At 43.8% G+C, this 16,784-nt stretch overlaps 1 protein-coding gene across 2 annotated transcripts in view; it reads left to right on the top strand.

Moving 5' to 3' along the window:
* The window catches only part of LOC122535101, a 246,490-nt gene extending 231,204 nt beyond the window's left edge, over positions 1-15,286 (top strand). For both annotated transcript variants that reach the window (XM_043666325.1, XM_043666324.1), the window contains one exon: positions 9,348-15,286. In XM_043666325.1, coding sequence (XP_043522260.1) covers positions 9,348-9,911 — 564 coding nt within the window. In that variant the 3' untranslated portion in view covers positions 9,912-15,286. The remainder of the gene's footprint in view (positions 1-9,347) is intronic.
* Positions 15,287-16,784: the final 1,498 nt, after the last annotated feature.

Raw genomic sequence — 16,784 nt, 5'->3', positions numbered from 1 at the left:
CGACTGAGATGACCGGGAATGTGTATTAAGGTTGTCAAAATACCACTACATCATCAGTGGGCCGCCATTCCACGCGTAAAGTAGAAAATCTCCCGACGCGGCGTGTCAGCAAATTACGAAGGATAAATTAATTTTGTGAGCACATTACTGTCCCAGTGAACCACCGCAGAATTTATTTGTCCATTTATTCGTATCAAGGGCTGCGCGTCGTATTGAAATTGATTTACATAAAACGTAAAACTGTTCTCCGCTATAAATATCAATTACTTCTCTCTCTTTTTCTCTCTCTCACTCGCTTGAATATTATTCATTATTCACCTCGTTTCTCCTAAATTCGGTTTGACGGAACGCAACGGGTCGGGCAGAACGAAATGTGTGCCACGGCACGCGAAATTAATCGTAGTAATCAATTACGCGGGGAATTTATGTGATCTTGAAAACGTAAGGTATAGCGTAACGAGTCGTTCGGCAAATTGCGAATTTCAATTATAGTCATCGGTTGCCGCTTGTTACAATTTTACGCAGCACGCTCGGACGAAAAACTCCTTGGAAATAAAAAACGCTGACGGTACGATTCACTTTAATCATCAAGAATGATGGCGCGTAACTGTCTTCACATACGATACGAGAGAGAGAGAGAAAGAGATCGTACACTCTGGTAATGATCATTCCTTCCTACACGAGGAAACGTGAAATCAACTCGGCGAACATGTTGACGAAGAAAGGATACAATTTGCTCGACAGAGCTAGACACCTAGGCAACGTTACGGCCAACTGGTTAACCATATTGGATAAATTGAATGTACCGGCCTTGCGAGCGTATAGCAAACCCATTTCAGAAAATTAGAAATATCAGACGCCTCGAATAAGTCGGGAACGCGATTAGATGTTAGATCGAACGCGTCACGTCCGTGATAAATCTATTAAGAGCGGTTAAGCGTAAATCTTTCCACTTATCGAACGTCAAGTTCCGCGAAAGCTTGATCAAATTGCTCCGCACTTGTCTCTTTTCAGAGATAATTTCAATCATTAACGACCAAAGTATGAAACTCGTATCAATTTTGTAACGGCACATTTCATTCCGTTCAATTGCAAGAAACGGGAAACAGGTTTATCACGCAATGAGAAACGAGAGCTCTTATTTATTCGTACGTCTCCAAATAATTTAATTCGTAAAAAAAAATACACAATTTGAAGAATTCGATCGTTTTTACTTTCCCCAAAAAAAAAAAAAAAATTAAACGATTCAGAGTAGATCTTCGAACCGCGAGAGACACGAGCTACGAAAATAAAACAGCGGGGCAATTTCAATCGTTAAACTGTATCGGCGAAATAATGACATACGAGCATGTTAACGACGTGAAAGATTATTCGTCCAATAATGATCGTTCCTTCCGCGTGCGGCCGCATAAGGAAGCACGAAATTAGCCGCGCTACAACTCGTGCATTAGATACGTGGAAGAAGGTTCGACGCGCGCCAAGCCACACCGAGCATCATTAATTCTTGCAAATTTTATCGGCATCCGATCGTCGCGCCGAGATAAGAAACTTCACACGTCCTATGATTTAAGAGGTAGCTGTCACGGTCACGAATAATTCCGAGTTTTCCAACCACGATATAATTATCCTCCTTGAGCGAACTTCGCACGTACGAGATCCATTCGGCCCGATAAGCTCTTGAACCTTTCGCCATTTTTCCCAATCGGAAACGACTTCCTCATCAACGCGCGCGAATCTCTACCGATCGCCGTCGATAAATTAACAGTCTAGCATGCTTGCCAATCGAAATTTTTTTTTTTTTATCCGTTTTTATCCGAACGTTCAATTACCTTGGCGACGGCATTGTCCATCGATCCTTTCGGACGATGAATTCTTCACACCGATTAAACGCGATGAAGTTTGTTTAAACAAAGAACATAAGTAAGATAAGTAGAGATTCTGTGTAGTACAATAGCGGAAGTGTGTAATTTAATACTTTAAGAAAGATATTAATGGCTTTTATGGTCTTTTGCAGAGATTACCTAGATTCGCCAAGAGAAATACAAAAGTACGACGTAGATTTTGAAAATAATTTTCTGACGCATAGATTGACAGATCCGATCTCTTTCGATATAATGCATTTAAGGGTCGAACTTGGTAGTATAGTAGAAGTGTGTGTAGTTTAATACCTTAAATACCTTAAATGGCATTGATAATCTTGTAATATTTCTATAACTCGTACATCTCATTCGGAATAACGTACCAATTCTTCCAACAGAAATAATCATCATTTCTAGAGTCCACGATTCGCCAGGACAAAAGTACAAAAGTACGACACAGATTTTAAAATGAATAATTTCCTGACGCGCGAGTTGACAGATCCGATCTATTTCGATGCAGCACATTCGAAGGTCGAACTTCAAGTGTTGTCGTTTCGGTAAAATTCGCGCCGCGACAAGAAAAAAAAAAAAAAAAGAAAATTAATAATTCCTCTCGAAGGCAATCACAGTGTTTCACTGTTCACTGTGAACGTTGGCGAGGTATTGGCTAATGGTTCGCCGCAAATCTCGTCATCGCCGATTTCGAAGAACTCTGTCCACCGGTTTGAAGGTTGAACGTCCTGCGAGATCGTCGTACGGCGATTGATGCTTCGGCTGTCGACGAGTAAAACAAACGGATCGTTACGACATAGTGGCAGGTAGAAAGAAGAATGCAACGGGGCGGGAGGGGAAGAAGGGAACGAAGCAGCGTGTGGGGGAGAACAAGAGGCATACCGCCTCGTTAACTCGTCGTTCCACATCATTTGCCCGCGCGGGTGCGGGTGCGGGTGCGCCGCGAAGCAATATCGCTTTATTAGAAAGTAATAACAGTCCCGGGCTCGAAAGAAAGAGCAAATTTATATCCGTTAATCCAGGAAAGATGCGGCGCATCGAGATATATCACCGAGTCGTGTACACCCTTGACACCCCTCATCTAGTCAAGAGAAAGAGAGAGAGAGAGAGAGAGAGACAGAGAGAACCCGTTCCATTCGTACCACGATCTCGTCCCGCGCCGATTCTACAGATCACGCGAGCTAACCTCATTTCCTCCCGAGACTTGTCCAAGTAACGAGGCCTGGATCTACGAATAGCTGCTTGTACGTGCCCCCTCGTACACAGGAAATTACAATTCGTGGAACAAGAATCTGACTAGAAGAAGCGCCGCGAATAACCAGACAGCGCTACACGGACGAACGGGCTGTTTCTCGTGATAGTCTTGCAGCGGAGGATGCAGCGCGAGCGTTGCAAGAAATCGCTCCGAGACTCGCAGCGCGCGGAGCTACCAGTCTTCAACGGGAAGCTAACCGTGATGCGAGATATGAACGACTGGAATTAAAACTGTACGGTGGAAATTGATTGGTACACGTAAGGATGGCGGAGATTTTTCTTGAATATACGGTCTTTATGTTGATTTAGAAACGAACAACTTGAGCGTTCGAGGGAGAACAACTGAGGTGTGAAATACCTATTAAGTAGAATAGCCCAATATTTGGCACGACGTTTCCTAACGTGTAAAAATCATTATTAATTTTCAACGTTTACAAATATAGAAACTTACTTTCTTCTACCCTCCAATTTCAACGATCAATTTCCATGCTTTTTAAATACGTATAAGAAAATGGAAATTTGGAAAAATTTTTTAAATGCATCCCAAGATTGATCCAGACTTCGACACACTCCATAGTTTGTTGGAACGATTTTTAAGTCGTTCTTGATAAAAGAAAAATCGCGGATGTAATTTTTTTCCAGGGGGCACCGTTGGTTACGAATGCGTGAAGTGGCTGACTCTTATTGTGTGGCGCGAACAAAGAATCGTATACTTATCGTGTTAACCATGAAACTAGGTTTTCCCAGGCTACGAACGAATCCGATTTTTTTTTTTTTTTCACCTTATCTATTCAACGACGTAACGTTACTCGTTAATAATTTCCGTTGTTTTTTACGGGCCGCGAGTTGAACGAAGAACAGAGGAATCATTAACGCATAGAATGGTTGATTAAAGCAGTGAAAGAGGTAGAATTGGAACTTGAGGATCAGCGAGAGACGAACATCCAGACTAACAACTGGAAGGATCGTTAGAAAGAAACGTGTACGTTGAAGTGGGACAGACGGATGGATTGTTTGATGAGAAATGATAAAGCATCGGACGAACGTACGGAGAAAGAAGGTATCTGATCAGGTTAATTATTTGTCACGTCGCTAAGCTAGAAACAAAGCATATAATTCTATATTTAAAACAGCTCACTGTCTATAATAATCTTAATCTTCGTCTCGACTTTTCTCCAATTTCTTCACGTTTCGTTACTTGGACCCCGAATTTCTACGCAATTAAATAAACCAAAGTAAACTCTTCGTTGTAATACATATTCAGAGGGTGAACAAAAATCTTTGCCTCTTTTTTATTTCATCTCTTCGGTTACATTCACGAAAATATGAGTTTGCATAAAGGTCCATAATCATAAAAGTATTCAAATATTATTCGAGCGCGAGAAAAATAAATTGCCGACGGCAGATTTTTTACTAACCGCGTAATGGGAAATACCTTCTCAGTCAAATAAACACGTTGGATCGAAAAAAACATATGAAAAACTGAGAAAAGGATGAAGAGGCGATTCTCTTATGAAAATAAGGGATCATCCTTTTGCGGATGTACCTTCTTTCTCCTTTGCATATCTCCTGTGACACGGAACGTTGCATCACGCAACAGCTGGTTGCAATCTTGCTAATTATAAATATACATTAGATGAAATGTGCAAGAAAATGAAAAAGAAGAAGCAAGATTAAAACATGTGGTGCTGCATCACCTGTAGCATTCTCTGCTTCGTTTGAAACACGGAAGATAATAAAAACGTGAAAGGAACGTACCGGAATGAGACTCTCATTGTTTTAAAAACTCGAATTACAATTTTTATAAAAAAAAAAAAAGGAAACGCACGGTCGAGAGAAATCGCAATTTCAAAGCGATAGGAGGTGGAAAAGAATTTCATTAAACGAAAGTCTTCTCTTGGAAGAGAGAAATGTTAAAAAAAAAAAAAAAACGAAAGCTTTAAGGACACTTCAATTCGTTCTTTATTCTCTGGAAAAGAAAGAATCGAGGTAACTTTGTGTTTAAATTTTAATTTCACAAAGCGCAGCGTGTAAAAGAAAGGACAAATGGCAAAGCAATTCTCTCGCGTTTGTACTTTCTCCTTTCGTTTAACGCAACAAAGAAATTTTTGTCTAATTTTTCTCTTCCTTATTACTAGGAAGAAGCTAAGACTCTGACCAATTGCACGAAACATCCTGTACACGATACGTGATAAATATTAAAATGCGGTCACAGAACTCGAACTCGAGGAAGGATTACGTGGAATGTAGATATAGTATAAGCTCGTTTATTCGACGAGATTATCGTACGCATCGACGAGGTCGTTTGCCTGATTCGCAGCCGGCAGTCGGTAATTTTATTAACCTTGGTATATAGCGAGAAGAGAAAAACGAACACGCGGAGAAACACTCGGTTTGGCCCTGAAAGGCCTGGCAAAGGGATTCGTCTCGTCTAACCAGGAATTTGCCAAAAGTCCGGGTTTTCCGGTATGTCTGTCACGTAGCCAAGCCGCGGCACCGGGGCTCTTCCATTTCACAACCGGTTTGAATGAAATTGGAAACATTTCTCAGCCGCCACGCTCGCTCCTCTCTGTAGACACTGGTATAAACGTACAATATACAAGGTATTTCGTGACGTACGAGACCCACTTTGACGCGCACGTGGACGAATCAAAAGCGATCGTTTACGAACCTTGGTTACGAATTTCCCTCAGCGTCGAATCGGGGTAGAAGTTAAGAGACAGCGTACAAATTAAATTACGAATTGAAAAGGTTAGACGCAACAGCACTTCCATTAATGAGATTAAAATTCGTCGGGTTGTCTCTCGGGTAAAATATACACCTCTTGTTGCATGCGTGGCAACCAATTTTTCTCCTGTTTTCTCAGTTCTCACTGACCGCGCGGGCGCGTGGAATATTTCAACAAGTTGATCTCCTATTCACGGCAATTCTCTGGTTCAATTTGAGTAATTGAACCAGAGACTTCATTTTTAAGTAAGTCGGCAAGATGTTCTATCTGAAAAACTCACATTCCAAGGACATTGTCAATCAAAGTATACCCGTCGAGACAAAAACTGTTCCCGATAGCTTGAAAAATAAAAAAAAAAAAAAAAAAAAAAAAAAAAAAGGAACACGATCAAATTCACCATCGTGAGACGGGGGACAACGAGCGAAAGTTTCATTCCAAAGTTTCTCGAGACGAGCGATAATTCCGACTCGCGTTGAAGCAGAGGAGCTCGCCTTCTCCAAATCCACTTTTCTAAATTACTCCCGCGAAACGAAGATATAACGCGGCAATCCATTTTGACATCGCGTCTGAAGGATCAACTACTCGGGGCTGAGGGATCAAGCGGAAGGAGAACGCGGCGAGCGCGTGTATATATACGCGGCCTGACGACGCGCAGCACCGATCTACGACACGGTACGTTTATGACAGCTCTGTCTACCACGTTTTAAGAGGAGCTCTGTCATCACTCCGTGGCGGAGTTCGCTACTAAACGCAGACGTCGCCGATGTCACGTACGTCGACGGTTGGTTGCCGTGTAGGGAATCCGGCTGGTCGGGTCTAAGGGGATCGCAGAAACACCAGGCCGCGGTACCAGATGCCGCGGATACACCGCATGCACTTCTTTTCTCGCGTTTTACTGACTCTTCGTTCTCCGCGAGGCTTTCCGCCGGCTTCTCAGCTCTGTCCGCTGACATGGAGTTAATAAAGTTCCGCTCGTTCTGCGAGACACAGCGTTTCGCCAAAGAAACAGCTAAATGAAGCTGTACGTGGAATGAAGCATATTTTAATGTCTTACTCCCCTCGTTCGCCTCCCTCCCCTTCGCCGCGATAATGTACGTGCTCGGTGTGTAAATACGATGAACTTGGCAATGCCGTGTAGAAACCAGTTTTCGTAGGAGAGAACGCTCGCGCGCGCGTGGCGCTAAGCGCTTTATGACGGAGACCGATGATCGTCGATCGCCGATGATTCCGATGAAGAAACCGGTAGAAAACCAACCGATATATCGGCCGACGAGACGAATTGATTTTCCCCATTGTGTCATAGGTTGGCCGTCTAACAACGACAACAGGGGGAGGGGATTGATATTCTTCCGCGCGTGAGATAACGCCTTTAAACCTTTACGAGATACGCGACGGAGGAATTTATGGCATAAAGTGGCAGATAGAAAGTCTCTGTAATTAAGCAGAAGACGAAAGTTTGAGGGTCTTTACACAGTTGCGTTAAATTTGAATGTGCGGAGATGCTTAAGATTTTTTGATAAAATTAAAAGTAGAGTACTTCTCGTAATCTGTAGTATTTTATTCGATAGAAGAGATTCTCCTTTACTCACAGTCGGACAGTTGTTGATTAGCAAATTTTTACAAGTTACAATTCTTGTATAATGTCAATGCTAAAACTACCAAAGTGGTAAAACTTTATAGATATAAAACTAAAACATTTCCCACTAAATGTATAAATCGAAGCTTGTATATTCTATTGAATTATAACGTTTCTTTTTTCCCCCTCTTTTGACTTCAATGCATCTAATGGAAGTTCTACGCTCTAGTGTTAAAGAGAAAACGGAAACAGAAAAAATTCTAGACGGAAGTGTCATTCGTACATGTGTATATGTATGGGTATATATGGTGTAATTGGCGTTATACAAACTTAATGAAAAAAAATAAAATTGGGTGCAAGTGGTGTAAGGTGCACGAAACCAGTTTGTTACGATCTTCTATTACGCACATTGCGTGCGACGGAGGCAACGTTCCGCATGTTACGCGATACCTGCGTTCTATATAATGCTCTCTGATTTTTTTATCAGTAGGCGAGCAGGGACGAACGCAATTTCACTGGATGCCCGCGTAATTTACGGGATATTGAAATACTTTGTACGTTGGAAGCATACTTTGTACCTTAGAAGCACCTTACGTACGAGCCACGTCCCGGGGATAAATGGTTTTACCTTTCATTTGAAGAAACTTGATTGAATATCGATCGCGAAGGAACAAGGGTATGAAAATTGAATAAGCTCAAACACCGTAAACGGGATGTTTGAGGTAACGATCCGCAAGTTTCTCCAACCTCACCCTTTCGTAGGGCTGCTAGCATTTTATGTAATACACCGTACAATAAAAAAAAATGGAAATATTTTTCTCCCTGTGTCGGAAGGTGAATGAAAATTTTCTAGACAGCAGATACTTTTCACACGTTCAATCACATAATGATAAAACAAGTGCGTGAATTTAAACCTGCCGGTGTATGATTTAACATTCTTGTTGTATCGAGGAAATGATATTTCGAAGCTGCACGGTATGTAAGAGTGTAATCTGTCTTTCGTGCTAGATGAAAACCATGAAAATTACGGGACAGTGTGTTGCATTCAACGAGAAACAATTTAAGTATACAATGAAGAATAAGGAGAAAGAAGCGAACGCGGTCGTCGGTAAGCAACAGCGCCGAGACTATTTCAACGAATGGCAAATTGCATCAGAATACGCGAAAGTCTTTGTCGCGGCCCGAAGAAGAAGTTATTTGGCACAGCTGTTGACGTGTTATCTTAACGACGAACAAAGACAGAAAACAATTCCTCATGTGACTTGCAAATCTCACGGAAGCGCAGAATTTTTGCCCCCGTTGATTGTTTTCAGAAAACCTCCAAGTGTCCGCGCGTACGTACATATATTTTGATTTATTTTGACAACCGCGAGAATCTTGGCGAGAGAAAGGTATGCGTTCTCGAGTAACAATAACGACAAAAATTAATTCACACTCGTTTCAGTTGATACACGTCGCGAGATCAATTCTTCCTTCGCGTCATGATCGAGGATTTTGATGTTTAAAATTGTTCCGACAAGTCAATTCAACATCGAAGGTTGCGTTATCTTTTACAATGAGAATTTTACGAAGAACTGAAACGTATGAATGATAATTATTACTAAGAGTCGATTAAAGAAATCGATTCAACCGATTTGGCTAGCCAATTCAATCGAAAAACAATACATTCAAACAATACATTCAAAAAGCTCTTTCAAGCTTCAAATCAATATTTGATATTTCAATCCGTAATCGACCAATATTTCTTACCAATATCCTGTGCAAAATGCTGACAAAATGTCCCGCGACTCATCCGACATCCAAGAATGTCGATCACTCGTCTAGCGACACATCCAACATTATACAAATACAAATGAAAGAAATCATCGAATCAATTGCCGTCCACAGTCACCAGACAATGTTCCTATCTTTATTTCAGATTCTGCTTTCGCACTTCGACGCCTTCAAGTTCCCGAGCTCGGAGGTGGTTCAATTCCGCGCGTTGGTGACACCGTGCATGCCGACTTGCGAGCCGGTGCAGTGCGATCAGGAGGAAGCGACCGGCGAGCTCCGTTCCGTCATTTCCTTTGGCAAACGTCGCCGTCGCCGCGCCACCGACACATCGTCCCACAACCGCGAGGATCTCCTTCTGGTGCAGTCGATTCAGATCACGGACAAGTTCGGGTTCGAGCACGACGGCAAGACGTCGAACGCCAGCTCGGCGACCAGGGACACGGTGTTCGTAGAGAGCGAGGACATCACGTCGACGATGGGCATGTGCATCAACCTCGGCGAGGCGATCGTCGCTGGCACCGTGTTCCTCGTCGCCCAGATCGCCATCATCGCCGCGTGGACCTTCACCTGGCAGAGACGCCGCCAGATGCTAAAGCATCAGGAAGCTCTCTCGGTCTCGGTTTCCGTTCCTGGAATGCATTCCGTTCCGGGACGCACCGACAGCCTCTGTAAGTTGTACGACACCGGATATTCGCCGCGCCGTTTTTGAATAGCCTTCGTTTCCTGCGCTGCCGTCCTTCAATCTCTTGGTCTTCCTCCGCTGCCGACGTCGCCAACCTCCACGACACTTCCCAGAGAAATCCTTTCGTCGAGCAGAAGAAGAGTAATCTTCTTCGTTTCTCGAACGTTATTTCCCGGTTTCTGCCACATGATGCAGAGTCTCGCAAAGTAATTCGTCTCCGTTTCTTGCGCGAAACACTCGGCAAAGAAAGTAATGTCACGCGTAATTTTTTTCTAGAAATTAACATTGAGAATTTCGTGGTATATTGAAGAGAATCTCTGGGAGTGCTGGAGCAATCCAATTGACAATGTTAACTACTGGCGCAGCAGATTCGTTGCCTTGTAATCGGGATCCGTGCAAATTCTAGAGTATTCGGTGTGGCTTCGAATCGATACACCCGGGCAGATAGAAGAATTTTTATTTCTTTTTTTTTTTCTTTTGTTTTTTGTTTTTTTTTTTGGAAGAATCAGACATCCAGACGAAAACCTGCCCGTCTGATCGACGACACTATCGTGCTCTCTATCATGTAAGAATTATACTTCTCCCCTGCTATTCCCCCGAGGATAAACGATCGATGCTCGATAAAAAAAAACCCCCCGTTTTTTTAATTATATCGCGTTTCGTCAACGTCGAAAAATCGAACAAAAAAATCACGGCTGAAATTTCAATCAACCAGGCCTGGCCTTCCACGATCGCTGATCTCTTCTTTGGAGGGAACCTTCTCACGCGACACGCGGAACTAAACACACGCGACAAAATCCAGTCTAAGAAGCCAGTTTGAAAAATAAAACACTTGCACACGTATGATTTGCAATAATCTTGCTTGAGAGTAACAAACTCCTTTCAGAGGAAATCACGGGTTGAAACAAAAGCTGGCGAAAATAGTTTAACGAACAATTCAGAGTGAGGAGGGGCGTGGGGGTGGGAGGGGGGATTGATTATACGGTGGCAGTCGGAAGGGATTACGCGATCAAAGGAGGCCGCCTCGATCGATTATCCCGTGGCAGCTTCGTCATCTTTCATTCATAACCGCGCATAATCTGCCCTGATGTCTTCTTGCGACATTTCCTCCCCCCTCCCCTGTGTTCCATCCACCCCGTACTTCCTCGTACTTCTTTTCATCTCGTCGTGCGTGAAACGCGAGAGACAGGATAAAGCGGAATAAGCCGAAGCGGGGCCGAGGCGTGGTTGGACTCGAAGGTGATGGAGGTCGACGTGTACTCGGCTGCGTCGGCCAGGACGGCACCGGTGCGGACTCTAATTAGCATTGGGAATCGAGCATGATTATGCAGATGCTCCGAGTGGGATATCAACAGGAGGGTAGGGCCGAGGGATGGGGAGGTGGGGGAGGGTCGGAGGGTGGTGGTTGAAACGGAACAACTGGAAACAGTAGGAGACAGCGGTAGGAACTAGCGGCGGATGGTTGAGTGGGGGATGCAACGCGCGTCAAGGGGCTGGCGGAAGGTTAATTGCCTCTTGTGGCGTCTCGGGGTTAAGCTAAGCTTGGTCGGGGTTAGACGAGAATTCGGGAGCAAGAAGGAAGCCGGTGGAACGAGACAGCGAACGACGTTGGGATCGCGTCAAGGATAGATGCTACGTGGGGCAATAGAGGCCAGGATCGTATAACCCTTCCGTACCCTTTCCGATTTAACCGTAACGTGGCCAGATTTCGGCCATCCGTGTCGATGTCAGGTTAATTTACATCCGCGACACGTGAGCTTATCAATCTGGCCCGGATCCGACGCGCTCCGATGGCTACGAGTTACGTCCAATCAACGGGACGAGTCTTTGATGTCGGCCGTAAGTGCAGACAGAGAGTAGTTCGCTCGTTGTTTCTTCCTCGGTTGCAGTGGTTGCGTAAACAAAGTTATTAATATCGCGATGAGAGATCCTCCCCGGGAGGGGTGAACGAACTTTTATACCGCGTTTTAAAATAGTTTCGAACTTATTATCCAAGAAATATGCGCGCACCGGGCAGAGAGTCGATTCCAACCGAGTAGCCTGGACTTTCTGTTGAAGTATTCGAACTGGTTATTATCGCGGATATATGCTCCGGTGAAAATTTCGGCAACTGGTGTTACCGCGGTGGTCGCGCGGACGAACGCGGTTTACGTCGAGTCAAGTTATTTCGAAGCGTTTTCGCTAGCTACAGCGCGGATCCGAGCTCGGCCGGAGGAAAGTTACAGAACGGCGAGTCGATCTTAACTTCGAAAGGTAGATCCAAACGTGCAAACGGTTGTCGGTACAATGTACTGGCCGAGGAGAGACGGTTCGGATCGGATCGGTTGTACCTCGCGGAGAATTGCTGTTTAACATAACAAGCCTTGGGACGGAACTTGCTGCCAAAACTGTAGTAGCCGGTCTCGAAGTTTCGTTCGGCGGAAGGAGAAATTCTACCAACGAGATCTAGCGAGCGAGGGTAAAACAGAGGGGATCTATGACAGAGGATTCGGCGATGGATAGAAGGGAGGGACGCGCGCGCGATACGTCGGATAAATTTAAATCGGTTAGCCGCCGCTTGCCGCTGGGACTTTATCGATTTCAACGGAGCACAAAGGCGCCGGGATGGGATCGAGTTAATTGAGAAACTTGAAAATTTGAATACGCTCGTCAAGACAAATGGAGAGGGTGGAAAGAGAGAAGATAAAGACGGGCGAAGTGCGAGTGGTTCCCGATTAGTATGGAACGTTTGCGTTTTAGTTAACCGAACTTGGGATCGTTCCTCTGTTCGACATTTGTCTATCGACGGCGACGAACTTGCCGCGGACCATCTGGCGCAGTTTCTCTCTGTTCGTCCGCGTGTCTCTCTTGCTCTCTTCCATTCGGTCTGCGCCTCCTTGCTTCGTGCGAATATTTGGAATTCGTAACGCAGAATGTCTCTCGTTATTCTCGGTACGGTGAACGAATGATTTATATCCATCTTTTAGTGATTTCACAAGTCAGGATTTTCAACGTGCAACGCGGCGTCGTTTTTTCTGTTTTTTTTTTATTTTTTTATTTTTATTTTATTTTTTTTTCATTTCACCACGGTAATCCGAGGCGCGACGCGCGATGCTCTTGGCGGGAAATGACAGCGAAACGGGGAGGGAGGGGAGGGAGGAAAAATGTCAACAGTCGGAGATATCGAGCTTGCGTTGAAAGGACGCGCGCTTTAATTATTGGTACTAATTGCCGTGGAGATTGCTAGGCTTTCGCTCACTTTTGATACAATGGAAACGCGACGCTAAATGGAATTTCTCTTTTCAATCGAATGGCATTGATTGAAAACATAGAATATGGGTGTGACGTAGTTCTCTCTCGCTAGCCATTAGAGCACGTTAACCGGAGCTATTGTGCGGAACGTCCGACACCGGCGTGGCACGAAACCGCGCCGCTCCTCCCGCTTCGGCTTCCTGCCCATTTCACATACGTATAAATATCAGCAAACATGTACACATATTATACAATTAATAAGATGCCAACCGACGGTGCCTACACGCGTTATCAATAAGCGACGCGACTTTTTTTCTGTTTTTTTTTTTCTTTTTTTCTTTCCTTTAACGAACTTTATCTTACACTTACGAAATATGCTAAGGATTTTTCGCTAACGCTGACGTAGTATATCCAATTTGCTTGTGGTGAGAGGGTAGAGCCAATTCTATTTTTTTTTTTTTTCTTTCGTATAAAAACCGTTCGAACAACCTAATTGTACGAACGACGATTGGAATCGCGGGCCGCGAACGCGCACGCGCGAGCGTGAGTGACTCGCCGCTCGCGATCGTTTAAAGGTATCATCCTAGCGCATACGCGAGAGCATACGAGATGGTGCATGAAGAATTTCGTTCCTTCTCGCTGGAGGAGACGACCCGGAAAAAAACAGACAGAGAAAGAGAGAAAGAAAAACGATTTATTGCTCGCAGCAATGCGAGGGGGTCTGAGATTTTCTCGCGCCATCTTGTAGAAGAAAACAGCATTTTCAAGTAGTTCTGTAGAATGACACCCGAGCACTTTTCATCGACTTGATCGAACGCGGCCCGATCGTCGCCGATAAGAGCGTCTTGGCCAGCCAGCAGCGCGTTTGATTCTCAAGTCAATGGAAACTGCATCGTTTCTATCGTCGATAAGGTCACTTATGAAGTAATTTTCCCACTATTAAACGCGTATACGATGGAAGTAAAATCGTGCAAGCATGTATCGTCATTTGATCACGTAATTAAGATTAAGTTAACGCGGCCTGCGAGCGAGCAAGTTGCAGGAGCCGCGGTGAAACGATTAATATTAGGCTCGAGGACGATCGCTCTCTCGATGATAACGCCGAGGAACACCACTTCTGCAGCGTTAAACTCCAACCGACGTTGGGGAAGGGTGCTCGGCGCTTTCGCGCGTAAGAAGTTTGCCTTTCCCGACCTTTCCCCTTCCCACCTTCCCGCCCGTCCTCTTTTCTTTCTTCCTCCGCGCTTCCTTCGTCTCGTCCTTCTTAATGAGCCTTATATTCGTAGCCTCGCCTTCTTTATCGCGAGTGTTCACAAGTGTGCAGAGACGTCGGTGCTTGTCCTCGAGCCTGAGGTGCGCGCCTACTCCGTCGTAAGCTTGAAAAGCTCGAGTCTGTTCTGTACCTTGACAAGCGTGCATGTTTCCCTACCTTTTCTCTCTCCTCCTCCCTCCCATTTCCTATCCTCACCTCACCGCACCCGAGATTTTCCCGCTTCGAAATGAAAAAAAAAAAAAAGAAAATAGAAAAGAATAAAGAATGAGAAGAAAAAGAACGTCGGCCAAACGATTCATCGCGATCACGCGAGTCACGTACAGAGCTTACCCGACGATCGAGCGTTTTTTTTTTTTTTTTTTATATAAACACGCGCACCAACCATAATGGCTTATTTATTTTTTACGTTTAACGTATACCGCCCTTCAAGAATACTCGTATCTTGTCACGTTTTGTCATTGTGTTTTTTTTTCCATTCCCTTCCCTTTTCTTTATTATTATTACTTACTTTCTCTCTCTTTCTTTTTTTAAATTTCTACTCTTGCGCGTCCATGTCTAGCATGTAGGCTAACCACGTTCTAGCGACGTTAATTCGGACGCAATGCAGCGTGCGCGCGCGTGCACACCCACGTAGTATGTACGATAAAGACAGACAATATCGGAACGAGCATTGCGACGGAACGAATTAATCCGTCCAGCATGGAACATTCTGATGTAAGTGTACGCGCGTTCAATTAACTCTTCGTTATTTTTATCTCCATCTATCCCCCCTCCACTTTTTTATACCACAATATCAAGACGTCACCCTTTTGGCTAAACTTCGTATACTTCAGTACCGTAATCACATGTTGTACATAGCATATATGGTACAGAGAAAATAAACTCATTTTATAACGAATGGTTTCGTTCAGTTGTCATCATCAACAACACATCACCTGCAGATCCTTTGTTACTTTTATAACAATTATGACTGATATCTATTCAGTAGTTTTGATAAAAGTGAAACACTTCAGACAGCGTCTTATAAACTTGGCAAACAGGAGAAATTAATATTACGAATTTTAGATATTGCTAAAAATTTTGCTGTTGAGAAACATTTATTCGAGTGAAAAAGAAACGACGATCGAAAAGATTAATTTTGTACGCTAATTGACCCGACTAGACGCGGATAATGTCACTCAAGTGCCTTTCATTTCGTTAAAACTCTCATCTCGGATCTTTCTCCCCTGTTATTGTTTTAAAATTCCTTTTTTCGCGTTTTAAATAGCTTCGCAGAAACGTGAGACGTGCACGTATTCGAAAACGACGACTTAAACGCGTTGTTACACGCGAATGGAATTTTACGAGCCTTGCATTCCATATTCCACTGTTTCTTAGAAAATTGTCATTCCTAAGTAGGTGAGAACAATGAGAGTTGAAACGAACTGAACATAAGAATAAAAAATATATTTCACCCTGTACAAGTACCGATACACGTACTTTGAAACTGAAAATAAAATAATAGTACAGAACTTCAAAATACTAAAATATTATACTAAAATACAAAATACTAATATTTCGCACGCAACTTTACGAAAACTCTGTTACAAGACTTCAATCATGGTTAATGTTTCCTCTCTGCAAATTCTTCATCAGAACAAATGAAAGAGAAGCATCGTGCACCGCGAATGCTGACAAAAATGGTCAGTTTCGCCGAAATGTGGGTCAAAGTGATACAGTTTCAATGCCAAGAACTTCCCAGTAACGTAGATTTCTATAAAAACACCTCTTAATGGACACTGTTGGATCGGTTGCCAGAGGTAAATGGCTGAGAGTCAGTCTTAAATTTATGTGTTGGCAATGACCAGGTTAATCTGAAGACCTGCTGGTAGTTTAAGTAGGTTTCCTGGTAAGTTGCTTCTACGGGACAGTTACAAACCATTTGGAGTCACTAGGAACGCTCGCATCGAGGATAAGCGGCCTCTTATTCAGACGAGGCCTCTGAAACGAATCGTGCATTCCTAACGACAGCAGTTTGGCTCACGTACGTATCAATCAACGTATTATTATGCTAAATATTACCGTGCCTGGCCTGTAAATGCGAGGAATTTCGTGCAAGACGAGACGACGCAAAGTTCATCGATTGAAATGCAGGCTCCTGTCGAGGCGACACGGGTTGTCAGGGGTCAAATTGCTCGAACATTTGTCGCTTCTGGTGGTCAATTTTTTTTTTTTTTTTCACGGTAGAAACACACACGCGCAAACGACGAGCATACCTCACAGTTATGACAATCCTTCAAACAGAGAGATATTGGAAATTCGTTCAATTACAGAACGAAATTCTGTCAACGTGCGAAAATACGAATTTGTGCAAAATCGTATTACGCCTCGTGTAGGAGGGAGCGTCGTAACTTCGC

Source organism: Frieseomelitta varia, unplaced genomic scaffold (genome assembly GCF_011392965.1).
Source record: "Frieseomelitta varia isolate USP_RPSP 00005682 unplaced genomic scaffold, Fvar_1.2 scaffold_67, whole genome shotgun sequence".
NCBI lineage: Eukaryota > Metazoa > Arthropoda > Insecta > Hymenoptera > Apidae > Frieseomelitta > Frieseomelitta varia.
This window is presented reverse-complemented; position numbering and strand designations above follow the sequence as displayed.